Source organism: Gavia stellata, chromosome 3, assembly GCF_030936135.1.
Source record: "Gavia stellata isolate bGavSte3 chromosome 3, bGavSte3.hap2, whole genome shotgun sequence".
Classification (NCBI taxonomy): Eukaryota; Metazoa; Chordata; class Aves; order Gaviiformes; family Gaviidae; genus Gavia; species Gavia stellata.
In genome coordinates this window covers 78,651,724-78,673,819 of record NC_082596.1, presented here as the reverse complement: position 1 = coordinate 78,673,819, position 22,096 = coordinate 78,651,724, and the positions used below count along the sequence as shown (strand labels likewise).

The following is a 22,096-nucleotide window of genomic DNA, read 5'->3' as shown; positions in this document are numbered from 1 at the left end:
ATAACTTGTATGGGTTTTCCTTCCATTTTGCCAGACCAACACCCTGAATTACTGGCACAGTTTTCCTGTAACCAAATTCTATGCTTGTTTCCATTTTTCTTAATCAAAGATAGATCAGACTGGCAGTAGTTCTGTTGTCATATTAATTATATAGTAGAATTCCAAATTTTCAATAATTAGCTTGCACCTAGTAACTTTGAGACCGATTAATTACATAGATTCTCTGCCACGAAAGGAAAAGAGGCAAAAAAAAAAAAGAAAAGTACCTTCACCTAATAATACCCACCATACCAAACCATCTTTGATGCACATCAGGAGTACCACAGACAACTGTCCCCTGTGTCATATTCAGTAACTTGGCCTTTGCAAACTGTGTGAGACCTGACAAGAAGTGAGTTTTACAATATCTCCCCTATTATCTGCCACCCTTTCCCTGGAAGTGACCAAGTGCCTCTCTCCTACAAGACTAAGAGTCATAACCATTTAATTGCACAGTGGCGTTTTAGTCTACGAAAACATCGTCCAAGACGATGGACAATTCCTGGCCTATCAGGAATGGGAAGTTTCACAACTCAGGTATCCATAGATAAAGTAAAAAGTAAGTTTAGCAACTTAGCGATGAAGTTCTAGACATGTTACAGAGGGAAGGGTAAACTTACAAGTATGGTAGAACTGCAAAATGAAGTATACTGCCAAAACACCCGCATTCCATCACAGCAGTGAAGAAAGAAACCTGCAGTTCTTTCAAACATGCATAAATTTAACGGTTAAGGAGTTTAGATCTAATATTCATACCTTTCCAGTTGAAGAACTTCCTCCTTTTGTATCCAGAGTGTTTTTACTGGGGTGCAGTAGAGGTGCAACTAACTCAGCAAGCCACCCTGTACATACTCCTTTCCGTGAGACTGGTCTAGCGGGACAGGCAGGGAACTCCACAATATTAAATACAAAACACAGTTTTCCTGGCTGATACAAGTTTGAACTGCAAAGACAAAAGTATAAAAAAAACCCCAAAACTTGACAGATAGCTGTACAATCTTACAGCTGGTCCATTTGCAGCCCAAACCGCCTCAACTGAATCAAGATTCTCAGTGTTCAGCTAACCGTGTTATATTTATATATAGTTAGAAAACGTCTTAAGGTTGGACTCAGAGGCCAGTGCCTACTAAAGGGTTTTCAAATTCCTACCAGATTCACAAGTGTGTGAGCTTGTTCTTGAGAACCCTACCAAAGTCTTGCCATTCACTCAAAACAATGTTTGAGATATCAAACCCTGGGGTTTTTTGCAACATGGACACAATCACTTGTTCCTCAGGTTTTATCCTTCATTCCTCTTTCTTCTTTAGATTATAATGTACACACGCACATTTGAGAAAAAAGCATACCTAAATTACTAAGGAGATATAATTTGAATATTTCATTACCTTGACACTGAATAGGATCTGGCTTGTAATTTAGGAAGATGTTCTGAAAAATTAAAAATGAGGAGATAAATAAAAGCATCACTTATTATTTGATTCACCCCAATGAAAATGAAAATATCATATAAGTGTTTACACTACAACACATTAAAAGCGTATTATGATTTAACTGTAATTTTACTCTATTAATATTCTGTGTTTGTGATTTAGAAATAAGCTATTAAACTTGAACTCAATTTTGAATGTTTTTTAGACTTTGTGGAACATCTGTTAAAGATGCTATAAAATGAGGCTACAACAGTTATTTTATGGGGTTCTTGGTCAATTAAAAACAACTGTAAGGTGCACAGAAGAGATGACAGTAGCTAGCGGACAAGGTGAAGCTTGAAATTTAATTTTCCCCACCTTTCATCTAAGAGCTCAAAAGCTCTTAGAATAGATATTTCCCTTTCTTGTGAAACTGAACATTTAGTCTGATGCATTTTCAGAAACCAAATCTAATTAAATCTAAATCAGTCACTTACCAATTAAGAGGTTAAGTGAAGGCTTGCAGCTTGGAAAAGCGTGAAGTAAATCCAGCAAGCAAACATTACAATCTCTAATAAAGCGTGTGTAATCAGAGGCTCCTTGTCTGCTGCAAAGCTCTTGAAGCCTCCGTTTTTCTCCCACGTCACTGGTACATTCTACAAGAGCTCGCAAAAATGCCTGTAAGGAAGAAAATAAGAGTGAAGGGTAAAAAAACTTGTCCATTTGGAAAAATGGTCACAAATCTGGGAAAAACTTGGAATGCCTGGGGACAGGAAGCAGTCACCTGATAGGTTAATGGATAATACAATTTATTTCCCAATGCACACTTTTACCTACTATGAAAAATTTACAGGTTTTTTTTGTTGTTGTTATTTTTTGAGGGTTTGGTGTTTTGGTTTTTTTTTTTTTTGGCTGCTCCTCTATGTCTGGGACAAGCTAGCAGGTCAGAAAATCCTACTTAGCCTGAGTGGGGGAGAGACAAATAAATAGGCACAAGCCATTCCCTGAAAAATCCTGAATTTATGAAAGGCTTTCTTATTTATGTGTTTGCACTTCAGTTAAGTAAACAGCTCCATAACACAAATTAATTCAAGACAAAACACCATTTGCTAAGTTACAGAAGCCAGGGAAGGAATAACAAAAAGTCTTAGAAGAGGTATTACTGTAAATAAAATACAGTATTTAGTAAGTCATGTAAATGTCACTGTGATGTTTTATTCCATACTTTATGCCTATGTAATGGTACTACAAGCCTTTCTTAAGGGAAAATTAAATTGAGAATTGTAAGATAAAGTAAAAATCAGATGTAAATAGTTACAAGTTTTTTTTTTCCAAAAGCAAGGTGGAAATAGACACAGTGCATAAAAGAAAAGTGATCCAAAACACAAAGTCCAATCAGATGACATATTCTACTCAAAAGAATACTTGGAAAGTAATTTGAGTGTTCTCAAACACTGAGCTTCCAGACAATAGTTTTGAGTATGGAGTTACATAAAGCACATTCTACACAGACAAGGTAATAAAGCAGATAGGTTATAAAAACTAGCTTGGGCGATACTCCCCAGCCAGCACTCTCTGCCTACTCTTACTGTGGAGAAAAATTTTCAAAATTGTGAAATGCAGTTTTGAAAAGGTTGAAACAATTGGAAGATTCTCTTCCGCTGCGAAATCCGCTGAACTGAGTGAAAAGGTCCTTCCAAAAACTGATTTCCGTTAGAGATCCAGCCAACACAACTGTTTAGCTTCATCCTTCATATAAAGTTATCTTTAAAATGTGTTTTGACAATACCAGAAATACACATGCATTCCAGTTTCAAGCTTCCAGTTTTTTGCAGGCACAGAATGAAAGGAAAATAACAGTCACACGTTGTGAGAACAAATGCCATACAAACAAAAAATCTTTCTTCGAATTCTAGCAGGTTACTGAAGTACTAAAGAAGAGCTTTAAAATAATTTAGAAGATATTATGGTATGTTTGCATAGAGCAACATGCGTGTTTTCAGTGACAAAACTTGACAGATATGACTCCCTCTGATTAGAAAGAATGATTTCTCTAAAATGCCTGTGGGGTCAGGTTCAGTCAGCCTTACAGTTATCTGGCACCAAATATCTAATACTTTTCTATTTACTTCCAGACTAGTTATGAATCAAGGTACTGCGGAATGGGAATAGAGATTCCAGTATCTCACAGTTTGCCAGACAGAGTACCAGAAGTGAAACTTCTCAGAATAAGTACAAACAGCAGCATACAAACTGGCAATCCTTATTCATCAGGAAACACGGTAACTACACACAAAGCAGGGGTAGATCTGTAAGAGCCCATATAGCATAGAATTACTAAGGATTTCTCTTTAAAACAACAAACACGTGAACACCTTTTTGGGAATTGCTCTTATTTCCAGACACCAGGTTAGAATGAATTTCAGAGTGCTTCTTTCAGGGATGTGTTGTGGATGAGCTGCTCCTAGTTCAGTGGGAAAAAAAAGAAGAAAACAGAATGTGCATCTATTAACATCCAAAAACGGCATCACAGAGTGCTTATTCTTTCAAGAAATACAAGAGAGTTAAACTGCATTCAATTCTGTATGTTTGAGCCCCAGCTGGTTAGTGAAAATTACAAACTAAACAGCAAGACCGTTTTCCAATGAAGTATCAATGACAATTTTCCAGCTAAAAGTCGAAACTTATCAGGAAAGCAGGAAACAAGAAGAGGACTATAATACATGAGTGTTCAAATAAATTTCATTGCTAAACCACTCAAGGCTTTGTTGCCACTTTCTATCTTGAAGAAATTCAGAGGAATGCTTACCAGGAAAAGGAACATCCACATTTTTCCCCCCCTCTATCAGTAAGCACTCCTGAAAATCAGAACACACTGAACTTTTCTGATGATCTAACCAAAAGTGTATGCAGCCAGCGCCAAGCTAGAGCATCTGAGGCCCAGCAGATCCAAGGGGTTTCCACACAAGAAAATAATCCCTCCTGTACTCTCTACAGGTTCCATTTCTGGGAAGGAGGTACACTGACATCCCATCTATCCCTTCATGGAGTCAGCTAGGGTGCAGTCAGGCTTATCAGCCTCATGCCATACCATGCTAAAGCGGCTATTCTAAGTTAACCCCAACAGCAATATAAGAGCATTTCTGTGACAAAACACCTTTAATTAATAAGCTCTGCAGGTCCCAGATTGCTTCCTTATAGACCGAACTTGCATGTTGGGACTTCTCTTGACGTTTCTTGGCTTTGACATCTAGCTACTGAGTCTTACTATGCTTTTTTTCCATGCTCAAGAGCCCTTTAATACTACAGAATTTTTGCTCCAAGAATATACCTATGTAACTTGCTAAATTACCTCTTCTTATCAGCATTACTTGACTGAACCCTTGCTACAAAAAACAAAATTTGCTTTTAGAAGATAACAGGACTGGCATAAAAATAATGCAGGAAAGAAGCATCCGTTTTCACATTTATATAAACTTCTGCCAACAGCATGTTACAAGTACTTAATTCTCTTCCTAGGATGCTGGTACATCCAATAAAAAAAGACAACTACAGAAATCCAGTATTTGAACTTTGTACCAGACTGCACATAATTTCTGGTTTGTCCTCTCAGTTGATCTCATAGACTGAACAAAGAGAGGCTGTGAACAAAATTCAGTTCAATTCCTGGTAAACCTTGAAGATGCAGCAGAGGCACAGCCTGCTGTTCATGCTCTTCTCTCAGTTTTTTCAGCTCTCATCATTCAGTAACCCACAACCATAATAGGTTGTAGTAACTATTACAAATTCCTCAGAAATGTGAGTGCAGTTAAGAGACAACCATTTCAAAAGGAAAGCAACTCTGGAACATTGCTAGGAATTACAAAGCTGCATTATAGAGCTGAATTTTTTGGTACAGATTGGCAACAAGAAGTAATAATTAAGTTATAGTTAATGAGTCTCTGCTCACCAGCACAGCTCCAAAGAAATGAATTTGGGTTTAATCCTAAACCACTTAATTTCATAACTGCAGTGGGTGGAAGTCAGTGTACAAGCCGTGATTGGAGATCAGTGGATCAGCAGCAACATGCTAGGTCCTGGCCAAGTATCCAAGGCAAGTGTAAAAAGTCAGCATGATTTGCTCTGGGTCACCCAGAAGACTCAAGAGCAGAACAATGAACTTTGATTCTCTGTGCTGCAATCCAGTGCTATGATCTTCCTTTCCATTATCATTCATTAAGGTTCACAAACAGGCATACCATTTTACATGCAAGATACGGCAAAATGTTGCATAAATAACACATAATTTCACCTTTTTTCCCCCAATTAGTGCTACATTAGGCAGCCAGAGATGCAATAACCTGCATTATTTACACATAGGATGAAAGCACTGATATTCCAAGTTTCACAGCTTTGCCTTGGAAGGACAGGTTTTTTGGTATACAAGAACAATCAAGTGGCTAAGCTATGTTCACTTGGATATACAGGCTCTGTTCCACATGGAAAGGGCTCCGACATTGATGAACTCAAAGTGCCCTGTTAGGGCAGCTTTATGTCTTTCCTGCAACATCAGTATAGCAGAAGAAAGGGAACTACTGTAGGCAGGAAAGAGAGAATATCTCTCTGTGTCTATTCAAGCAGACCTTCACTTTGAACATGCTGTTGACACTGCCTTTAACTTACAGAGAAATTCAAATTTTATACAGCCAGGTAGCAGGGCTCTGATTTGCACAGAAAAACCTACTAGCCTTCAGGAGAGACAAAATTTCAAGCCCACCTTCCTATGAAGACCTGATGTTTTTGGCCCTCCATTACCTCCTCCCTGCCTCTTCCCTTTTAACTGCTTCCTTTGCAAATGTGCTCGATTCTGTAAAAATCTGTAAATCGTGTAAACAGGAGAAGTAGCATACCCGTGAAATTCCTCCACACCACCCAATCTCTTGCTGCTTGCCCGTGCATGGTTGTTGGTCCCTGGACTGGGGGACACTGCCTTCAGCTTGAGGGTGCTCAGGACCAGCCCTGATCCAAAGGGAGATTGTTACAAAGCTGGGACCCTCCTAGGACTGTTTTTTTGGGGGTTTTTTGGTGTGTGGGTGGGTAAGAAGCAGATGTGTTTGGAGGGGGTCTGTCCCAGAGGAACAAGGACAATGTGGGGTTCCCCAAGATAGGGCGTGCAGAAGGAGGGAGTTCAGCACAGTGGGGCTGGATAACTGGATAACAGCCAGACCAGCCCTGCAGACACAGGGCTCATCCCCAGTGCATGGACCAGGCTGTAACTGATACTGGCTCTGCACCAAATCTAACTGGTGACCCCTCCCAGCAGAGGTTAGTTTCTGGAGTGGGGGTCAAGGATGGGGATCAGTTGGGCCTGGACATCCCATATGATACATTACAACATGGCCTGTCATGTAAACTCACCTCATTAACAAGTGAGTTACTCGCCAATTCTGAGACAACTTGTGTTGCCCTCAATGATGCAGGGAATCTCGCCATGGGAACTGATGTACCCACAGACTGGAACAACAAAGAGCCCTACCCCATCCTGCAGAACTAACGGCACATCTCAGCAGCACAATTAAGACATCAATTGCAAGGCAAGAGGAGTAATTCTCACAGGTCCACCTGGCACTGCACAGGCATATGTTGAACCTGCAGCTACCCCTTCTGAGGCATGGGATCATAAGACTCAGCAGAACAGATCCACATAGACCTACAAGCCCCTTAAAAGACACCTTGGAGCAGCCCTAAGTCTTCTGCTTCAGGAGTGTGGCCCTCTCAGGAAGCAAAACAGATTTATGTGAAGTGTTGTGCAAAGACAGATTTTACTTTCAAGTGGGGGATTATTAGGTTATGTGATTAAAGACTCATCTCCATAAACATGAAGGAGCACAGAGGAAGAATGAGATGGATGAATGCCAATGCCAGGCTCAAGTTCCCAGTCAGAAGCTAACTCATCTATAGTAAAACCACCAGCAGCATTCTATGCGTCCTCTTTTTTAACACATCTCTGTGACTTCCAACATGCCTCCATGAAATGACAGCTGTGTCCCAATACTAAAGATAAAAATGTTCAAAACTATGCATACCAACCACTACCAAAAGAGAAAGGAGTATTTGTTCATGACCAATGCATCACACCATACCTTTCTTTTTAGTGCCCTGCTTAACCTTCACACAAACAAAATATTCTCCTTTTTCAGAAAGTCCCAAGATGTGAAGAAGTTCTTCCACCTCATCGACATTGTTGGGACATATTACACAGAAGGCATCTCCAGGTTGGTAGTCAAAGACTGTATCCTGTTTTAAAATATGAGATCATTTCTATTAAATTGTATCACAAACCAAGGCCAACAGCATCCCCATTCTTAACAATAATCTTCCTACTATCGAAGTCACATGGACTCATATGTTCTTTTACTCTGTTCTAGCACCTCACTGGAGCACAACAGAGACTAAATACTCATGTTTTCTTTTCAGGTTTAGCCTTAGTAATTAGAAAAATCTTTCCTTATATGGTTTAAATATTTGGACACTGTTTAATAAGAACTGCTGAGCAGCCTAAACAGAAGGAAAATAAATATGTATTAAGAGGATGTGTTATATAATTAGCCCAGATCATTAATTACTGATGTACTTTGTTTTCTGGTTTGAGAAGAGCAGAGAAATGAAGTCCTCATAATTAATGCAACTTTGTAAAGAGATACATCATCACTAAGAGAAAATTTGCTGGTTAAACTATTTGATGAACTGTGACTGAAATGTCCCAACTGTTTTTACTTTCTGGACAAAAAAAGAAAAATAGCAAGAGAAGAGCACAGTGAGAATTAAAAGCTATCTCAAGATCTTAAGACCTAGATTCTGTTTAGTTGGCTGAGGTTCTTGTGAGCAACTGCTGAAACCTTACTCAAGCTTCTGCCTGTAATACAAACATACAGAATTATACTTGCATTATTATGCTCCCCTTATGCATCAGGTGAGGTGACCTACATACACAGAGTGGTAAGAATGTTAGGAAAAAAAGGCAAAAAATGTTCAAATTTTTCAGTGGGTGCTCATGACAGGATACATGTATACACACAAATATATGCAAAAAACCATGTCATCTCAGTTGCTCAAAACTTAATAGACTGTATTTATAAGTGAGATTTAAAGATGTCCCACAGATATTGACACAGATTAGGCTAATAGAGTCCAATAAAAGTTACTGCCAAAATCACAATATCCCAAAGGCAATATTCTACAAATTTGGAAAACCACTCAAAAGCAACATATTTTCTTTTTAAAGAATTCTTGCAAAGTAATACCAAGCACGCGCTGCCTTCCATCTTCAAACCAGTATACAAAATATGATCTTCCCCGAATAAACTAAACCAGTTTTTATACTTAGGGTAACAGAGGCTGACAGTTTGAGAAGTATGTTAAGAAGTCAGAGCAAACAAATGCCAGAGGCAGAAACAGTACTCAAGAGCAAATGATTCTTATTACTTGATCACACTAGTCAAATTATTACTTGTGTAGATTACCAACCACAAGGAGCAGTCACAACTTACTATACAGTTTCTGAATGTTCCTTAAGTTGTAAACTTACAAACTGAAAGATTAATCATTTTCAATATTCCCTGACTGCCGTTCTCCACTGCAAATTCCCTTCAAAAAGGTGTTTCAGCCAATACAATTTCTTTGTTGTTCCATGGATATTAATTTGATACTTTATTTCTGTTTTGACTTCCATGGAGTCATACATTTCAGTGAGCAAATCAAGCTTTGCATTTACAAAATGGATCAGCGTAAACTGACATCATGTTGCATAGGGAATTATTTTTTCTTTTTAAACAGTCAAATAAATAATTTCCCCCCATTATATTATACATAACACACATGCTTTTCACCCTTTATTTTAACCCACTAAAGAAAAAGCCTTCACTAACTTACTGCAATATCAAGTTCTAAGAGCAATGCAGTTTTTATCGCATCTTCTCTAGTGAGCTGAACTGCTTTTGTAACTGGCACTTCAAAGGTTGTTCCCTCTGAAATCAGTGAGGACAGATGTGGATTCTGAAAAAGAGAACACAAAAACTTATACTAAAAACGCAAATCAGGACATACAGGAATTAGTGTTGGTACGGTTTTTTTGAAACAATCTTAGAAAACAATTCAAAACAGTGAGGAAGTACATGAATCTTCTATATACATAGAGTGTTTTGCTCTACATTTTCAAAAATCACATCCAAGCAGTAACAGGCATATATCCAACTATAAAAAGTCTACAGGTTTGAACAGTCTAATGGGCCTAAACTACTATCAAATGCAGCTAGCTGTTTCCTTCTTCAAGAGCTGCCTTGAAAACAGGCAATTAGAAAGTGGCATTTATGTTAAAACCCAGAAAACTCCTGCCTAATTAAAGGATTACTAGGTGTACAGAATGGTCATAAGAAGTAAGAACAGAAGCTGTTTAAAAACATCATTGCAGATTTACAGATTAAGGTTTTGGACTGCAGATGGGGCTACTATTACAGGCAATTTATACGAGGAATTTTAAAAACTAGTTAAATTTAGAGCTAATCAGCAAACTCTACACTACAAAACAGCATCATGTTATGCCACAACATTTCTATACAGGTGAAAATGTGCCCCAAGAATTGTAAATGGGCACCAAAAATAGTTCGAGACCACCTCTGTCAAAGGCTGGCACTTGAAGATCAGACTACAGCCCTCATTCCTCCATCACTATTGTCAGCAAGCTTCATTTGAGATCAATACAGACAAAACTGAAAAGAGGTGGGAGAGATACCAGATGTCCGTAACATTACTCTGTCAAATGGAAAGGAATTATTCTACCAATAAGAGAACATTGGTTAATCTGAAGATTTCCTATTTTAAAAAAAGGAAACAGGAGAATCACTTAAGACCAACAGTTGGAAGTTTTATCACTCTCTTAAAATTTTGACATGGTGATTAACAGCTTGGGCCACATCAAGTTATCGTGCATCAGCTGGACTGTGATAACTGTCCACATTCATATTCCCTCCAAGTCAAGTTCAAGGCATAATGAGATCAAGATTTAAGCTAAACTATATTATCTTACACTTGCCACAAAGGCTTAAGATGCAGATCACTTCTGCTCTGCTACTAATAAGCAGCAGCTTGTTAATTCAACCCTGAGACTCAGCAGGCCAGGACATAGATCATATAAGTAACTACAGAGACTGTGTACCCAGTCTTCTTTAAATGGCACCAAGTCTGTTTTTGGAGATATCCAAACCTCAAGTTGATGCATTTCAAAACAGCCAGCTTCAGCTATGCTTGGCAAAAAATACCCATGGTTGTTGCAATGTGAGATACTGGAAAAAGACATGAATTGTGTCGTATAAACAAACACGACCCTACATGGGATCTACTTGTTGATGAGGTCTAGCCAACTGTATCAAAAATAGTGCCAAAGGAAAAAAAACAAACCTGCATTTGATTCTTTCCAAGGCTCAAGACAACCATCCAGCTTTATAGCTGTAATCTGGACTATAACCTTTAATCTGTCACTGAATTCCAGATTAGCAGATTCAGCTTTTTCAATTCGCTGTTCGAAAGCAAAATTTACTTTTTTTCAGTTGACAGAAAAGTTAAGGCATCAATATTAGAACCTGATCAATTATTTCAGAGATCAGCCTGAATATATGCTAGGACTTTAAAATAAGAAAATGGAGTCTCTTAACAACTGTAGCACCACTTCCAACCCGAGTATTAGTCTTTAATCGAAGAGGACCTCTAAATCATAAATCTTTCAGTAATTTGGATTCAACAACCTGAGCAAAACCAACCACAATATGAGGTTTAAAAGAAAAGCAAAATTATCCATTGTTTAAATTCATACACTCTTACATAATTATATTAGCTAGACTAAGTGATTCCCTCAGCATTACCACTGACACTCTCAACAGAGAGAGAGCCAGGGCCCTGAGGATACTAATGGACTTTCATGGTCTGACCAGCCTCACCAGAGGACTCTACCCCCACCTCTGCTCATGGGCCCAGTAGCCCCATCTCAGCTCAGCCCTGGGTCTTCAGTCCTTGCCCGAGCTACATCACAGGAGTGCTTGTCAGCACCTCAGCCACAACCATACCCACAGCTGGCCACAGATGCTCTTGATCCAGACCTGGATCTGCAGACCAACTTCCCAGCTTGGCTCCAGACCTACCTCATTCCCACAAATTTGTCTGATGATCTGCGCTCTTGGCTGATCCTGGCCACCACCTCCTGGTTTGCATTGCTTGGGTATCGGAGAATGCGGCTGGCTGTTACCACACTCAGCTCCTGGCTCCCTGTCCCTTAAAGAGCAGCCAGCTGTCACTGCTCCCTCGCACAGATAACCAGAACTTCTGCAATCTGGCAGGCAACCAGAAAAGTTTGAGTCACACTTTCCAGTTTATTTTGAACACTAAATATGCCAACTGGAGATGATCATCAGCTCATGCTTATTCTTCTCTTTGTATAGCAGGTCTTTGTTCAACATGGCTTCATAGGAAAAGCACACTGGGTTTCAGTCTACAGGTCATCTTCTGTTTTCAGTAGTAGAATTATGCTCATGTTTTTACAATGACAAGTTTCTCTATTATTAAAAATGCAGCAAAACTTTGAACAATTTTACACCCTCTTAAGGCATTCTGCAAGTACTAAAAATTTGAACAGAAATTGTACTATAGTCCATTCTACAGGAAGATGTTTTCACTGTCCTAACATAAGCCACTATGGATTTTAATTCTTCCATTCCTGGCACTGCAATGCCATTCCTTTATCAAATTATTATTTAGCTAAATTATACTTTTGCATCAGTGTCCATAACTCATATGGTGGTAACTACATTATCACAATATAAATGGACCTCTCTCTTACCATTCAGAAACCTCCTGTCTTCAGGGACATTAATCTCTTTTACATAAGTATCCACTTGCTCTTTTGAGCCCTAAGTAGGGGTATACACTCATGCTCCTACCAGAGCTGGAGGCTTTCATCATTCAAAATGAAGTCCTTACCTCACCATGGGTGTCCTGAAACTCCACCTCTATATACTCCGGTGGCAAGGCAGGAATATTAAGAGCAGATTGAGAGACAGGAGGGACAGAATGATCAAGTGAAGGTTCAGTGTCTCTAGTTGAAGCCACAAGAGGGATGTCAACCAGCTTCTGTGTCAGAAGATCAGAACTCCTCACTCTTTCATCTTCAAGCTTCAAGTTCTGTACTTCTGAGCTTAAGTTTAGTTCATGCCCAACATGAGGGGCTGCAGAGAGCGAGCTAGAAACAGCATCGCTGCTCATGCCTTCTTTTTCTTTCTGCAATAGAAATGCCTCCTTGAGGGCAAACCAAAGTCCATTAATCCAAGGATCAACCACTAGTTCCAAACTGGGGAGGGAGGGAAGAAAAAAAAAACGGAGAAAGGAACGGTTGACTTATTGTGACTTACTAGACTGTTAATTTACAAATAATGAAAAGACCATGAAAGGTAAAAACACTATTCATTTTCCATTTTTAATATATATCTGCAGCTGTTATCAAGATGACTTTTTTGCTGAAAAAATATTTTCCTTTAGTTATTACCACTGTGTAAATTTACAGAGTCTAAAGCATGTAACAGCCTCACTCTTCTTCCAGTTTCTCATTTTTATTTTCTTACACTGAACTTGATGACACGAAGTTGGAGGGATAGTAGCAAAATATGCAACTTTGCACTGTGCAACAGCAACACCAATAGCTTACACTAATGTTCCATTTTTATTATTTTAGAACACGAGATGCAAGTTTTATGGTTATGGCAATGTTTGAGTTCAATTGACTCATATCCTCATGCACAGAACTGATATAATCAGCAGTTCAAAATAAATAAGCCAAGACTGCAGCCTACCGGCCAGAAAGAGCAACAATAACAGGAAGGGAGCTGTTTTCTTAAATAATTCCTCTATGGCAATCAAAAAAACCTTCTTACATAATTCCTCTACAGTGATTAAAAAAAAAAAAAAGAAGGATATTTTACAGAAGAGAGGAAAAAAATTAAAAAACATTGTAGGGTTTGCCTAAAGCAGCTATACTGCAAGATGTGAGCTTGGATAAAAGTCTGATGTGTATGTAGAAAGAGATCCCATTACCCATACATACTGGGAACTGGATTTATTTTTATTTGCTTCAGTAAAAAGACTACATTTTTAAACCCCTCCACTTATTCTGAATTACTTAATTTCTAAAACTGCTAAATACTCTCCATTTTTCCAGGCATTACAGACGTTTGCTGACACTTTAAAAATGGAGTTTTATTTAATGGCAATTAAGACAGGACTCATTCCTATGACGTGCTGAGTATTCAGGTTCAACTGATTTCAAAGAGTTCAGAATGTTTAGCGAAATTCACTTGTAATTATTGCATCTAATAAAATCCAAATTCATTCATCTCTTACCCTACACAATCATCTGCTAATCCTGTGTCATAGAAGTGCTGGGCACCAAGTTCTTGAAGTCGTCGGTCTACTGTCTTTCCACCATTACAAAAGAATGTGTACTCTGAATCTCCCAGACCTAGCAAATTCAAGGAAAGAGGAATTATGTCAGTTGGCCAGTCACCGAGGCTACACAGACAAAGGTCTGCAAAGGCGACACAGGATTTTCTTGCAGGCAAACAGAAGAATCTGATATAGCAAAGTGCATATTACCAGAACACTTTCATGACCTTCAAAAAAAATTGTGTTTTTCCCAAAGTAGAAAACTTTGGGAAGTAGTTTTCCTACTGAAAAAGTGGTTCCTCCTTCACAAATATAAGACACTCAATTTCTCTTAAAACACTTCGCTTTCAAAATTTCACATTTCAGAATAATGTCATTTTAGTTTGAGGCTTTTAAAAAATACAAAACCACTCTTACAGGAAAAATGTAAGGAACTGAAATAACCAGAAAAAGAGTGAAACTGATAAACTGTATGTGAATTACCAAAAGAAATTATCTCACGTTCAGGTTAAAATTGTTAATATATGTCAACAACATAAGGGAGAGAGTGTTAAAAGTAATTCAAAAATATTGGAACCTTGAAAAAAAAAAATCAAACAGGAGTGATTTTAAACAATACAAAGTAAGAAATGTAGGAAAATGTGCGTAAGGGAATCTGGTCTAACATCCTCCTCCCCAGGAATCAGAGATTTCTTTGTAGATGTTATTTTCACTGCATTGGGTTTTCTGCCCTTTAACAGTCATGAAGATGCTCTGTTAGAAGAAGATGCTCTTTGTTACCAGTTAAACAGCCAGTGAATTCAGGAGGTATGTTCATGGAGGAGCTGCGATTTTAAGAGATCGCATAAACCACTGACCCACCCTAAAGTGATCAACCACACATACCTCATTCTTAACAGATGTTTATCTAACAATCCCAAATACCACTGGTTAGGTAGTCTTCACAAATTCTGTAAGTAATCTACACCACTGTTTCACTATCCTAACTATCACAATTTTTCACAGCCTGACCTTTTCTTGTGTGCAATTTCAAACCACTAGATCCTTAGCATCCCCCATCTAACAATGGACTACTCCCTTCTCCTTTATAACAGCCTTCTTTTTCTTTTTTTTTTTTTTTTAAAAGCTTCTGCTTCCTTTCAAGCATGGTACTTAGAGCGAAGACTTCATTAGACAAGCTGTAATGGGTATCATGAATGCATTTTAAGACTGATAATTTTTTAGACTAGAATCACAAAACACGTTATAACTTAGTATAATAATATCTGTTATAACAAAAATCAGTATTAATACAATGCTTATCTTCATATATGCATATATGCACTCAGTCAGCTATGAAAAACCTAACCATTTCACAAACTGTATTGTATAACTAGACGATAGCATACCGTCTTCTCAAAAGGTTACATGATTAGGATGCATATATTTCAGACTTCCACATTATATATCCACTAGAAATTTCCTCACTAGAAATCCAGAAGTTTCCTCGCTCGTACCTATCCGCTTAAACTTGTCAGGCAAAAATAACCTAGGTTCAAACAGAAGTTTCTGGAATTTGTTTAAACACAACCTGGAAATTCAAACTGACCTTACCATCAGCTCAAGACATATCAGAATCATTTTGCCAAATCTGTATTTTGCATATCAATCTTTAACCTGAAGTTACATACTTCTACTGACAAGTATGACATTCAAAATTAAAAAAAATATTGCAAATTTAAAGGGATGGGATGATCTAAAAACTTATTTTTTAAGAACATTTTATACTGCCTTTCCCTCTGTATAGAAAAATGCCCAATTACTTGCAAATTCAAGTAAACTCATCTAGTCCATAGAGACTTAACACGAACAACAATTATAGATAGCTTATATCATATTTTGTTTATGCAAAGAAAATTACACTATAAAAAATTAAATGGGTAGCTTACATTCAGATAATTTCTGTGATGGTTTTCCTTTATTGCTCATAGAGGACATTACACAAAAAAGCTGTTCATGTTATAAGAATAAATGTTTTATAAGCACTTAAAAAAAAACCCCAAACAACTAACTCATAAGTAAAAATTGTAAGAATTATTCACTGACAAGTGCTGCAATAATACAGAAAATACTAAATCACCTAGCAATCCATACTGGAGATGTGCGAAATGATCAGGTGGCAAGGTCGTGTCTTGAATTTTCCTTACAAACTTGCAGGCAGTGTCTGGTGGGTCTCCAGTACCGGTAGTGGAAATAACAATAACTACAGGATCCTTTTCTGTTTCCAGGTTATACTACAAGTAATAGAACAAGTAAGTTACAAGGTGCCATTTGATACCTATTTGTGGCCTTAGATATTATCTTCTACCCTTCCTTTTCCCAAAGGTACAAAGAAAAATGTTTAATCTCATCTTACGTGTATTAAACCACAGAAAGCCTTTCAAGTAATTACAAGTCATTTTGGGGATGCAACTTATAATCTTGGTTGCAGTTTTCAAGACCAGACGGGGTAAAGCCCTGAGGAACCTGCTCTGACCTCAGCTGATCCTGCTGCAAGATGACCTCATGAAGTCCCTTCCAATCTGAATTATCCTATGAGCCCATACACAAATGCTGAAGGGCAGCATTTTGAGCAGGCTAGTACACACGCAAAGATACTTCACAACTGCACTCGGTGTAAATACAGAACTCCTACAGTATTTGCTTTGTCAAGTGGAAAAAGTATTTTTGGATATACAATCACAATCGCACAGTTAGCCATAATCCCCGTAATTTCACACAAACAACTGGGATGTAGCCTTACAAACTGTGGGGATCATTTCTAAGTTCCATTAGGGATCATTCAGTTCTGCTTGATAACTTCCATGTTACATCTGTCTTTGCCACAAAAACACCCCTGTGCTTTGGGGGACCTGAGGTAGCTCTGAACAGAGATAATCAGTCACCGTGCTCTACAGTCTGATTCATTTTGGCCCCTTCACCCTGTCCCCAATTAATTTTTCTCCTCTTTGCTAATACTCTTCTTTCACATTTCCCCCAGTTTTATGGGAGCTATTCCCATTATACCAGGTTGACAAGAACTGCCTATATTTGGGATTGTGCATCAGTTCCATAAATTCAGGTCTTATGCAACCATTCATTACTTCAAGTAAAAAGCATTCTGTTTCTTTGCTTATTCCAGCTTTCCACCGATAGTGGGCTGCAGCACTGTGCTAGCGTGCCATCTGTCAGGTCACCCGCACAACACGCTCTTTCACAGCATCCCTATGGGCTACGCGTTTTGAATCACACGGACAGCTGGCGACCTATGTGAAACACAGCTCCACAGAATCATGGACACCTTGTTTAGGAGTTTAGGACCTCTAAAGGTCACCTAGTCCCACCCCATGCCCCAAGTGGGACTATCTGCCAATTTGTGTCAATTACTGTGAGGTCTGATATATCACTAGACCAACAGGAACGTTACACAATTACGTTTTTTTTTTTACTCTACCATCCACTTCTTCCTATATCCTTAGACTTACATCTTTGTCCCCTTCTTTCTCTTTCCTTCAAAAGTACTCCTCACCTGAGGACAGCAATGCCACAGTGAGCAGCCTGCTCAAGCTGTGAATGATTGCTGAAGGAAGAGGATGGGATCAGACACCCAGATACATCTTATCCAGAACAACATGTACCATGGCAAATGTGCTTATTCAAATAACTCAACCAAGGCTGACTACATGCACTGTGACCCAAGATGATCTCCATTCAGCCTCCTATTTTACCGCTTTTGCCTCACTTCCACTTCATTTCAGTCTTTCATCAAGCATAAAAAGCAATCACAGCAACCAACCAAAGATTTATGACCTTTTCTCACCTAGGAGAGTGTAGGTGAGAGACACTACTTGGAAAGTGTTCCTGAGACTTGAGTAGTATTTGACCATTCATTTTTGTATGGCAACAGGATCACATTATGACTATTGACTCTGTAGCCACCTAGTCCATCCATAGACCTTCACAGCAATCCCTTTAAGCGATGACAAGGTCTGAAAAATACCCAACAGCTGCATAAAGACGGGCCTTCTAAATGACAAATATGGACAAAACAGAAACCTCTTACTTCCTCGCCTAAAGCATATACACACATCTTTCTGAACTGCACATGTCGTGGAATAAATTCTCAGATCTAACATGCCCAAAGGACTTCACAAGAGGCCCCACCAAACTCAAGCAAGCTCTTGCTCCAGTACATTATGCCACCCTGCCTTCCCCTCCCCAATTACACTTAAGCTTCTAGAAGTTCTCTTTATTTACAGTGAAGGGTAAGAAAAAGCTTAAGTGATGAAATCTACAAAGCTGCAGAAATTACTTTTTTCCTCAGTGCCCAATTCTCAGGTTCTCAATTCAGTACATCTTTCCACCTCATCACATAACTCACAGCTCCGAGTTGTCTTGCCAAATTTGACAAAATAGATCTATTCAAGTGGCAGGCCAATAACAGGGCTAGAAATATCCTGCCTACCGCCTTCCTGAAACTAATCTCCAAACCTGTCAACACAGAAGAAATGAAATGGAAGAATACAAGGAGAATCTTCACACTCCCTGCTGGCTGCATAAAAGTCTCTTCACGACATACTCAGTGAACATTCATTCAAAAGCAGATGTCCAGCTACCCAACATGTAGCGTATCCCCAAGAAAGCAATTTGCTAAAAGGAAACTAAATTGTTTTTATAAACTTCTCACATTTTCAAGTGCATGGAAAAAAACTCTTTTAGGTGTTATTTTCTGCTCATCTCATATGAAATACCAGGCTATCAAGTTTTGTTTGGTTGGTTTTTTAAATGTTTTTGTTTGAGGATGTACAGTTGAAAGTACTTTGTGAAGGAAATTACAGTCCATATTGCTTTTAGTTACAGACGGACACTAACAGTTTTCAGATCCCTACCCTTGTATAACAGCAAATAATAAAAAGCCGCTTCTTCGCTCCAGCCACACTATTTATTTCTTTCTGGAATGTAACTTGAGTGTTTTCAGTGTGAACTGGAGTGAGTGCATATGCTAAGAAACCCAAGAAGACCCCACAAAAGCTCCAGGTCATGCTGAGGGACATGGTTTAATGGGCATGGTGGTGTTAGTTGATGGTTGGACTTGATGATCTTACAGGTCATTTCCAACCGTAGTGATTCTGTGACTCTATGGAGCCCATGGTTAACAGAACACAGGACCTCAATGCAACACAAAAAACAACAGAAGAAAAATAATTGTGTCATTTCTAACAACAAGAGAGATGACCAGTAAATACAGAATTCATTCACTACTGCATACATAAATAGTTTTCAAGAAGTCGCTGCAATGTTGTTAGAAGAGAGATCAAAGATATATTCATTTACTGTTCTAATAAGAAAAATCACAAGAAAGACATACCTTTAGCAGAGGCTATTAAGCGTCTGTGAGTATTGGTCCAAATTACTGATTCATAAGAAACAAGAACTTAAAACTAGATGGTATATTTTAGGCAGGTGCATGTGCTCAGCCTTCATGATTATTAACAGCCACCATTCAAGCACATGAAGAAAAATGCAGTTCTCAAATACCTATTTTTCAAAACAGCATGGAGTACCTCACCTTGTCCATTTCACTTATACAGTGCATATCAGCTTCAAGTCCATGGGCACCTGCTTGCTGCCATATTTCCTCAGCTATTGCTTTTGCCTGCCCCTTTTGTGTTGCATAGAGGAGCAAAAACCTCCTTTTTAAATCACAGCACATTTCCCAAAACAGAGCACTTTTATTTTTTTTTAAAGACACTGCAGGGGAAAAAAGAAGAAAAAAAAAAAGTAAATTTATTGCATGCAGAACAGCAAGATTTTGCTTTGTTAGGTTAAAAAGAGATACTTTAGAGGATAGCAGTATTGGTGTTTAACTTGGTTGTGAGAAGGGGCTTCTCTTCAGAGTAGATGCCTCATTTCCAAGCTTTGTAGGCCAGGTTGCGAAGGACTCGTGGTATTGGTCATATGTGCTGTACTGCCTTGATGTTGCAGTAACATTGCAATATCCCCAGTATCGAGAATCTAGTTTGTAAACAATATAATAGAGGAACTAGTTTCATGAAAATACATACTTTTTTTATTATGTAAGTTATACTTTCTACTTTAAGTCAGTGACTGCTTTGGTCACATTTCTGAGATGTATTTGGAAACAAAACAAAGCAAAACAAAACAAAACATAGACCTGGTGACATCAAACTACAACACCTGAGAAAAAAAAAATTAAAATTCTCTGTTTCTTCTTTTCTGAAATCAGTACTTTTTGCCCAAATGCCTTTATGCTTTACTGTCCACTATGTCTATATTTTAGAACACAAACATTGTTTTTCATTTCATATTTCAAAAAGGAGCTTCTTACACAAGTGCAACTACAGAATTGACTGTTTAGGGTTTTTTTTCCTAAAAATAAGAAATCATCTTAGAGAAATCTGCTGTAATGTAAAATGCCACTCCCTCACAGAGTCTGGCAAGCAGTAGGATGAATGAGATGCATATCCTTATCCAGTCATCTGTCCCATGAAAGCTTGAATGCAAGAAGTTTTCTTTCATGATTTTGACACAGACAGAACACAACACATTTAAGGACAACTTCAAGAAGCAATGAATAAGATAGATAAGCAGAATGTCTCTTGTGTGTATATTACAAATTAATTTTCTGTCAATATTTTGCCACTGCTAGGGAGCTGCAGTAGAACTCAAATACCTACAATTACAACTCAGTAATTTTCAGTTCCCAACTTGAGATTTTTTTTTCACATGCCTGGGCCCCACTTTGCTGTACTTCACCTATTGCTCCCACATGGATTCAACTACAGAAAGCATTCAGTGTCCTAGCCACACACTGATTTACAGAAACACATGGCTAAGTAATTTGAGACATATCTTTTTCCTGTTTCTCTCAAGGGAAAACAATCATAGCTCAACTGTATAAGAATACTGCACTCTATTGATATGGCATTATATTTCTCCCCACAATATTGTGGAAGGTTTCTCCTATTAGAATTTTTTTTTTAAAGCATACTTGTTAATCAAAAGTGGTAAAACTAAGTGATAGCTTCTTAAGAGTACAGTGCCTGCACCATATGTGAATTCCATGAAAAATGCAATTACTAGAAGATTTTAAGGCTTTCATTGTATTTTGTTCTATGACATTTTCCATTATAGTTTTCACTTTCAATTTATTACGTTATATTACCTAAAAATATTAATAACTACCTTAACAGTCACTTTAAATAAATTCATTTAAACAACTGGCTTCATATGCATATGCACAGAATACGCATACTCCAAAACAATCCACAATATTATTTTTTACCCTACTTTTCCAAAGGAAATACAAAGAAATTTTATGACACACAAATTATGATGATTCACATGAAATAGTTTAAATACAGTTTAAATACCCTTAGATCCCTGTAGTAATACAGATTCATCCTAGTCACGTGCTATGTTTTCACCCTAATTGTTCTCTTGTCAGCAGGTGGCAATGCCTGACTATAAATGGAGAAAAACAACGATGATGAAGCGGCGTTTCATTACTACATTCTTTCTCATACCTCAGAAAGGGAGAAAGATAATCAGTTTTCCACTGGGACCACACCATAGCACGGAAGCCTTCTATACCCAAAAAGCTGAGGGGTAAGCTGCCAGCATTATAGCCAGGGGATTACCAACAGACTTCAAACAAAAAAATCAGCTTGAGAAGATGTAGAAGAAAAGCATGAAAATTTGCAGTAGCAGGGGGAGAGAAGAGGGCAACAGAAAGAACAGCAGTCACGATGTTGTTTGACATGGCCAGATGTTGTCCAAACAGCACCGTAACCTCTGCCTAAGCCAAGCAGAGCAGTCTCCCCATAAGACACTGTGAGCTGCTTCCACTCCAGCTAGTACAGTAACAATAAAGGGTGCAAAAAGTAGCTACCCACATCTTGGGTGTATGTATTTGAACTTGCAGGGGAGCTTTCTCACTGTGTGTGGACCAGTAGATTGCATAGAGACACAAAAGTTAGAGCAACCACATCTCCCACAGAAGGCGTGTGTAAACAAGAGAACCCATACAGCCAGAAGAGGGGATCGTGCTTCAGATGCATACCTCCTGAGAGAGGGGACTATGTGTGTATGTAACAGCACGAATGTGTGCCTGTGGGAAGGGGGAGGCCACAATTAGACAATTCCTT

At 38.4% G+C, this 22,096-nt stretch overlaps 1 protein-coding gene across 2 annotated transcripts in view; it reads right to left on the bottom strand.

The window, feature by feature from the left end:
• MTRR (5-methyltetrahydrofolate-homocysteine methyltransferase reductase) overlaps positions 1-22,096 on the bottom strand; it is a 29,273-nt gene that overhangs the window by 5,692 nt on the left and 1,485 nt on the right. The window contains exons 3-12 of one of the 2 annotated variants that reach the window (XM_059836042.1): positions 19,498-19,679; positions 16,030-16,183; positions 13,869-13,986; positions 12,456-12,822; positions 9,360-9,482; positions 7,571-7,724; positions 3,824-3,912; positions 1,946-2,126; positions 1,425-1,467; positions 796-982 (exon numbers count right to left, since the gene is read on the bottom strand). In XM_059836042.1, the coding sequence (XP_059692025.1) occupies positions 796-982; positions 1,425-1,467; positions 1,946-2,126; positions 3,824-3,912; positions 7,571-7,724; positions 9,360-9,482; positions 12,456-12,822; positions 13,869-13,986; positions 16,030-16,183; positions 19,498-19,641 (1,560 nt within the window). In that variant the 5' untranslated portion in view covers positions 19,642-19,679. The remainder of the gene's footprint in view (positions 1-795; positions 983-1,424; positions 1,468-1,945; positions 2,127-3,823; positions 3,913-7,570; positions 7,725-9,359; positions 9,483-12,455; positions 12,823-13,868; positions 13,987-16,029; positions 16,184-19,497; positions 19,680-22,096) is intronic. The other variant, XM_059836043.1, reaches the window with a different exon arrangement.